General features: G+C 46.4%; 1 protein-coding gene across 3 annotated transcripts; it reads right to left on the reverse strand.

The window, feature by feature from the left end:
- Window positions 1-537: 537 nt before the first annotated feature.
- On the reverse strand, window positions 538-6,865 carry rnf2 (ring finger protein 2). Of its 3 annotated transcripts, none has more exons than XM_023804547.2 (7): window positions 6,736-6,865; window positions 5,843-5,938; window positions 5,372-5,532; window positions 3,325-3,540; window positions 2,362-2,634; window positions 1,994-2,165; window positions 538-1,500 (listed from the first exon to the last, which is right to left on the reverse strand). In XM_023804547.2, exons 2-7 carry the CDS (start codon window positions 5,927-5,929, stop codon window positions 1,399-1,401), a joined length of 1,011 nt encoding a protein of 336 aa, XP_023660315.1. In that variant the 5' UTR covers window positions 5,930-5,938; window positions 6,736-6,865; the 3' UTR covers window positions 538-1,398. The 3 variants fall into 3 exon arrangements, with proteins under 3 accessions (XP_023660315.1, XP_023660313.1, XP_023660314.1); XM_023804545.2 differs by having other exon boundaries at window positions 1,994-2,183; XM_023804546.2 differs by lacking the exon at window positions 6,736-6,865 and adding an exon at window positions 6,498-6,651 and having other exon boundaries at window positions 1,994-2,183.
- Window positions 6,866-7,260: the final 395 nt, after the last annotated feature.

Genomic DNA, 7,260 nt, shown 5'->3' on the forward strand with positions numbered 1-7,260 from the left:
CCATCTGGTTATGGGTAAGCCCGCACATCACTACCCAGATTTTTTTTTTTAAAGCACCCTGCTAGAATAATATATTTATGATTCTCCTTATTTATAATTCCTCATTGAAATATATTGTAATGCACACTGACTAATTAAAGTCAACTCGTAGGTCTTCGACCGAATATTGGGATCGTTGCGTTTCAGAGGGCAGCCCTATTGCGTGGTGTTAGTGCAGGGGTGGGGAACCTGATGCGTGGAGAGCCTCTGGCTTTTTGGGATGATCTCTCAATCAGCCAATCGCAGTGGGTCCCCAGGACTGGCGTTGAGAACCTTCTGTTTTTTCATTGGTCGATTGGGAGGCCATCCCAGAAACCCACACCGACTCTCCATGGATAAGGTTCGTCACACCTGTCTTAGTGGACATACTCATGCAGACAGAGTGAGATGTAGCACTAGAAATGTGGCAAATGCCTTTAAGGCACCATTCCTCTAACCCCCCTCCCCCCCCGACCAGGGTAAACAGGTAAGAGGTGGAGGAATCTAAGGAAAAAAGACTGTCGGTTGTACATGTTTTTAATGTTTTTCCAGTAGCTATTGTTGTGTACATTTCCCCCACCCCCCAAACATGAACAACAACCTCTTTTTATCCAAAACCTCAAAACGCAGAATCAAACATGCTGTAATTAATAGGTATGTATACCTGTATGGTGTTTTTTTTTTCTGAAATTCACCCTTTCAAATCAGTCTCAGTGTTTTTCAAGGATGACCAACAAGAAACACCTGTGGAACAGCAGGTTTTTACCCTTTTTTTTTAACTTTACAAAAATTCATGTTATGAAGTAAGTCAGTTAATATGAAAAATAAGCACATATTACACAGTGAAGATCAGGTGTATCTTCAAAAAAAAAAAAAAACTATGGCAATTCCTTTCACGGTGAAGCCACAGGAAAAGCCACCCGCCATGCCGTCCAAATCAAATCTCTGAACGATTTATCCCTTTGTACATTTTTAAAAATCACACAATTGCACAACAAACAACCAAAACCAAACCTGCTTCCTTCAGTACCTACTACCCATATGCTGTAGAAACAGACATCATGAAGACACAGATAAAGGTTTGGGGGGGGGGGGGGTGGAGAGAAAGAGCGAGAAAAGGCTGGTGGGAGAGTTTGATCCTGTGAGAATAGCAGCTACTGTATGAAGGAAAATATTTTCTAACTAAAAAAAAAGTGCATTATTTGAACATGAAATCATCTTCCTACAGAAATATTCAACACTGGTACATACAAAAACAAAGGGACAGCCACAGTTAGTCAGAAACAGCTGCTTCTGAAATGAACAGATCCGAAGGGGACGGAGAGAGAGAGCGAGGGGGACAGCTGTCAGTCTGTCTGGCCCTTCCCACAGAAAAAAAGACTATTTGTGTTCTTTGGTGGGGGCAAAGTAGAGCTCCATCGGCTTGTTGACCTTCCAGTACTTCTCGCTGACGAGCTCCAGGGAAAAGGATCCATTCAGAACCTGCAGTGGAACGACAAGCTGGATCAGAATAGGACTGAGCACAATCTGGGCTCCGTTTGTCCAACATGAAGCTACTGACCTGGATTCATCTCCATATGACAGGCATGTGCGGTAATTATGGGTGGTTGTAACCCCCCCGAATAATCAAAACCAGCCAATACAACCGCCTGAGCTCCCTAGAATGGGTGGAGACCTCAAGCCCCCTGGTGCTCAACCCAACGTTATGACAGGTGCAAAAATTTCATGTAAGTTAACTGATTTCATTAAAGGGGTTATTTTAAAATTTGTATTTTATTTATTGCGAAGACTTTCATCAAAACCAACACACAACTGAGTAAGTAGGGTCAGTCAGTCCCTGGATTAGGGTCTCGTTCAAGGGCCCAACGGTAAAAGCACTCTACCAGCCGTGAGACTCCAACCAGCGCTTTTCAGATCACAGATACGGCATCTTAACCCACCGAGTCGTGTCACAGGGCCGCTTCGGTGAGCGTACCGTGAACTGGCTGTTGGTGGTCGGGATGTAGATGGTGTACTGCTTCTCACTGGCCGCCTCCACGTTGATGGGGCTGGCGTCCCCGTTCTTGCGGAGCTCCTCCAGAGCCAGCCGCACGGCCAGGTACTTGGACAGGTGGTCAACCGTGGCATTTCCCGAGGTCTTGATGTACCTGGGCACGAATTCGACACTGAAGCAGGTTACTGATGAGTGATGCTGCACACTCAAAGACCAAACAGACTAAGGTGTCCAGAATATTAAAACCCCTTAGCCACAAAATTTCTGAATGGACGGAAAAGTGCCAGAAATTCAAGGGAGGAAGAAGAGGAGACTGAACAGGATGGCATTGTGGGTAATGGGCCGCTCACCTCGTCTGCGCCGCGTCGTCCTTGTCCATCAGCGTCGGGTGAGGCCGGAAGACCAGCTCGATCTCACTGGCTCCCTCCAGGGCTGCGTCCCCAGCACCGTTCTCCGCGGCGTTGTCCATATCCAACCCCGAGTCGTCCGAGGTCTTGGCGCGCTTAATGCTGGGGCCCGCCTCCTGGTTGCTGTGCACCGATGCATTGCTGCAGTGGGAGCTGTCGCCGTTGTCCTCCGCCCCGCTTCCGTTCTCTATCTGGTGCTTCTTCCCCCTCTGCAGCCTGCGTGGGAGTGGCAAGTACATCAGTAAAGTCCGTCATAACACCTCTGCCACGCTTAGGGGGTCCCTTCAGTTCTGTCAAATCTGTTCTTCATGGGAAGTGATGTCATCACAGGGTTTAAAAAATAGATTAGATTGGACTAGATTAGATTAACAGATTGACTGACAGTTCGATCTTCAGCCAGCAGATTGTTTCGTCACAGCATCAGAAACATGGTGGGGAGGCATCCTGTTCTACAGATTAAAGGTGGCAACCCTGCCCCTTAAGGACCAAATTCTAAATGACATTATCCGTCTGTCGTCATTCGTACCAGTACATTAGAATGCTGCATTCTCCATATCCTAGCTAGCTGTCTCTCCATTTAAAACACACACAAACACACACACGCAGTTTAAAGCAAGGCTTGGGGTCCGAGGGCAGGGTCAGGTAATTTTTTTTTTTTTTTTAGGGGGGGGGTTGTTCAAAGGCAGAGTATTAACCCGCTGAGCCACAAACTACCCTAGCATCAGCCCTGCACAAAACTGACAGCGACTCATTTAAACAAAGTACAAAATATGTTGATTTTAGCAGACTGAGCCCAATTACAGTTAAGTATGGATTTTCCTTATAAATCAATTTGGGAATAAACAAAATAAACAAATTAATGAGACAGTAACTGCAAGCAGCCCAGTCCAGAGTGAGGGTCCCCACCTTTGCATGGCCTGGATCTTGAGGCCCTCCTCGATGCTGTGGCTGAGGGCTTGCTGGTTGTTGTGCTTGCTGATGCGGGCCAGGACCCTCTCCTGATGCGCTTCGTACTCATCTCTGCTCGGGTAAATCTTGCTGATTAAGGCGTCGAAGTTGGGATCGGGCCGCAGGGAGCGCTTCGACACCAGTTTCTTCCTGCAGGTCGGACACTCCTTGTTCCTGGAAAGGCAGAGAGCGTCGGCTCAGGTCGGCGAGAGACAGTGTTTCTCTCCTAGCCAAATCCAAAGCAGGGCACCTCAAATCCACACATGCAGCCCAAGTGCCTAAACAGTAATCTGCTGAAAACAGAGCTTCTCAAAAAGCGATGCCCATCTATCCTTTGCTGAGAAGTAACTTCCTGTCCTTAAAACGTGTGAGCAGAGCCATGTAATCCTGTCACAGAACTTCTTCAGATTTATCGGACATTAACCCACACAAGATGAAACCTAAATGAACATGTCATAATTAAATAGGAAATGCTAAGAGTCCGTAGCTAGGCTGCATAGTGTAAACAGCAGCTTGAATGAGCAGACAATCCCATGCAAGATCTAGGAGGTACAGTTTAACACGATGGTCCACAATCCGAACAATCCATCAGTAACCTCTTTCCCCGTGAAGGATGAAGTGATCTAACATTTCCTAAGTCAGGGAACACCCAGAGATAGAGGTGAAGCCGCAGAGCAACAACATACTGACTGGACAGTCACCGATCCACCTGACCAGCATCTTGGAAACAAAACCCACGCCGACACAATTAGAGCCCAGAAGCGGCACTAAACGTAACAAACAGCTGCAAGCTACGCTACCCGCTTAGCGCTGTTAAGCCCCTCATATTACAGTAACAATGCAGGTGCAGTTCACCTATACTGTAAATCGCCAAGTCAACACTAAAAGCAAGGAAACTATGCTAAAAAGAACCAAAACATGTAGCAAATCTTAATTCCCAGAGGAAATCACAACTTTTCAAATATAAACTTGGGGACAAAAATAACGTTAATGCGCCAATAAACACTGTATTTGAGGGCTTTCTAGAAGGTTCTAAAGCAGACCTAGTTTGTGAGCAGGGATCTTCTAGTGTTTCAGGCCAGTCTCAAGAACTCCACTATTAAAATGCAGGGGGGCAAGTCCTATTCAACATACAAAACAGATAAAAGAGAACGAAAAGAGAGGAGGGTGATGGGACACGTAGGTTATTCTGGTTGTTTTGGGAATCTGCATTAACTCCCTGTATTCAAACAGGCTTCCGCCAGGTGCTTCTAAATTGCTCAGTGTGTGAGGCCCGTCACAGAATGACATCTGATCCAGGTGGTTCCCGACTCCTGCCCTGCGCCTCCAGGCAGAGGCTCCAGGTTGTACTAGGTAAGTGGTTATGGAAGATTGGTGGATTGTAAAATTCAGAGGAAATTTTAAAATGAACAAACAACACAAAATGGGGGGGGGAATGATGGAGACGGAGACAGAGAACCGGGCACAGAGAGAGAGAGAAAGACAGACAGACAGCAGGGCAGAGAGACAGACAGCCGGGCAGAGAGAGAGAGAGACAGACAGACAGCCGGGCAGAGAGAGAGAGGGACAGACAGACAGCCGGGCAGAGAGAGAGAGGCAGACAGACAGCCGGGCAGAGAGAGAGAGAGACAGACAGACAGCCGGGCAGAGAGAGAGAGAGACAGACAGACAGCCGGGCAGAGAGAGAGAGGCAGACAGACAGACAGACAGACAGACAGCGGGGCAGAGAGACAGAGAGAGAGGCAGACAGACAGACAGACAGCGGGGCAGAGAGACAGAGAGAGAGGCAGACAGACAGCCGGGCAGAGAGACAGACAGCCAGGCAGAGAGAGAGAGGCAGACAGACAGCCGGGCAGAGAGAGAGAGGCAGACAGACAGCCGGGCAGAGAGAGAGAGAGACAGACAGACAGCCGGGCAGAGAGACAGACAGCCAGGCAGAGAAATAGAGTGATAGACAGCCAGACACAAGCATGGGGAGACAAGAGAGCTGGGAACTCCTGCTCACCCGGACCGCAGTGCAGTGATGATGCAGTCAGCGCAGAAGCGGTGTAGACACTCCTTAGTGGTCATGGTGTTCTTCAGCATGTCCAGGCAGATGGGGCACATGAGCTCGCTGTGCAGGCTGCGGGGCGACACAGCGATCTCCAATCCATCTGTGATGGCCTCCTACCAAAGGGGGTGCCACAGGTCATCGAATGACACCCCTGTCTGCACCCACCATATCACACACCCTATTCAGGATCAGTCCTTAACGTTATGCTAACGACCAATCCATAACGCTGCACTAATTGCTTAGGAGGTACAATCTGATCAACAATATATTAAAAGTTTACAAGCCTATTCAACTCGGCATTGACTGAAGCGAAATTCCACGCAACAAACTTCCCTTCCCTTAATTTTAAGAGCATGCTTTTGTGTTATGCTCACGCACAGTAGACATGCATTTCGGAAGCCGTCTTGACGTTGGGGGTCTTACCTGCGGGGTCCTCTGCAGCTCGTAGAGGCTGAGTTCCCACGTCTTACTCAGGGGCTGCACCCCGTTCGCTTGCACGGTCTGGGTCATGCTTTCGAACTGCAAAGAGGTCACGTGTGTTTACGTGAGAAACATTCTTTGCAAATTATATAAGTATTTCAAGAATCAAAACTGTAGCAGACGGGAATCCGCGGGTTGACGGCGGTGAAAAAACTTTCAAATATCTGTAATTATAAACGCGCTTCTGCTTGCCGGGACATACTGTGTCCACCCGTTTCTGGACATAAACAAAAACACGTTATTGCTATATCATTGTCATTTCAACTGCTGCTCAGCGCCAGGCGCCCATACTCCTACATAAACATGCCAGCACCGTCCACCCCTAACATATGTTTTTCGCAAATGCAAATATGGAAATCCTGTTATAACGATGCTTATGTGCGAATCTTTTGCTATCTGAACACTTTGCCTTCGTATTCCCGTCGTCTTTGTGTGCCTGGGATCGGCGATACATCTGTACAAGGCATAGCGTTGCAAAAAAAAAAAAAAAAAGAGAAAGGAAAAAAATAATGTATTCAAGCTTTCTCTTTCAAACGTCAATTTCCCATCCGACAATGCGATTTCTTTCACCAAACGAGGGAACACAGATCCAACTAACCTTAGTTTAAATTCTGTGCTGTCATCTATTGAAAAGAAAAACAATAATTTATATAGCGATGGTGGACGAACGTACAAGGGTATATCGCGGCTCCATAAATAAAAGCGCAGTCGCCGTCTGAACGCAGCTAAAAAGAAACAATCACCCACTAATAGAAATGGAGACCCGTTTGGTGAGCCATGCACCGAACTTAGACCCAAAAACGGCGATAAAAAGCAGATGGGGGCCGCGTACTTACATTTTGAGCGGCGCCGACACGCTGCAGCGCACCTCTCTCAGGGCTCAATATGGCGATCGGCGGCTACGCAATGGAGTTCGGGAAACGCGGGGAGATGCATATTCATTACCCTCCGCAAGCCAGCGCTTTCAACAAGACCGTTTTGTTTTTAAACGACCCAAGTGAAATGCGGGCGGTTTTCTTGTAGTTTGTCTAGATTTTCATGCAAACATATAGACTACTTTTTTAAAATAATATAAATTAGTTTTTTTATTAAAAAATAATGACTAGTAAAACAATTTAAGAAATTATTTCATAAATTTATCATAGGTAAAAGTAATAATAAAAATTTAATATCATTATAAAATTTTTATAATAAAAATAATAATAAAGAAATCCAGGATTTAACAAACATGGTGGTATAATAAGTATACGTCTAATGTGGCCTTAAATTTTTGTAAGATGCCTTCTTTGGAAAATTGCACGTCATTAACCATAATTCCCAACCTTTCCAAAAGTGTAATAAAATTTTAGTTTTATTCCAGT

This window comes from Paramormyrops kingsleyae, chromosome 15, assembly GCF_048594095.1.
Source record: "Paramormyrops kingsleyae isolate MSU_618 chromosome 15, PKINGS_0.4, whole genome shotgun sequence".
NCBI classification, from domain to species: domain Eukaryota; kingdom Metazoa; phylum Chordata; class Actinopteri; order Osteoglossiformes; family Mormyridae; genus Paramormyrops; species Paramormyrops kingsleyae.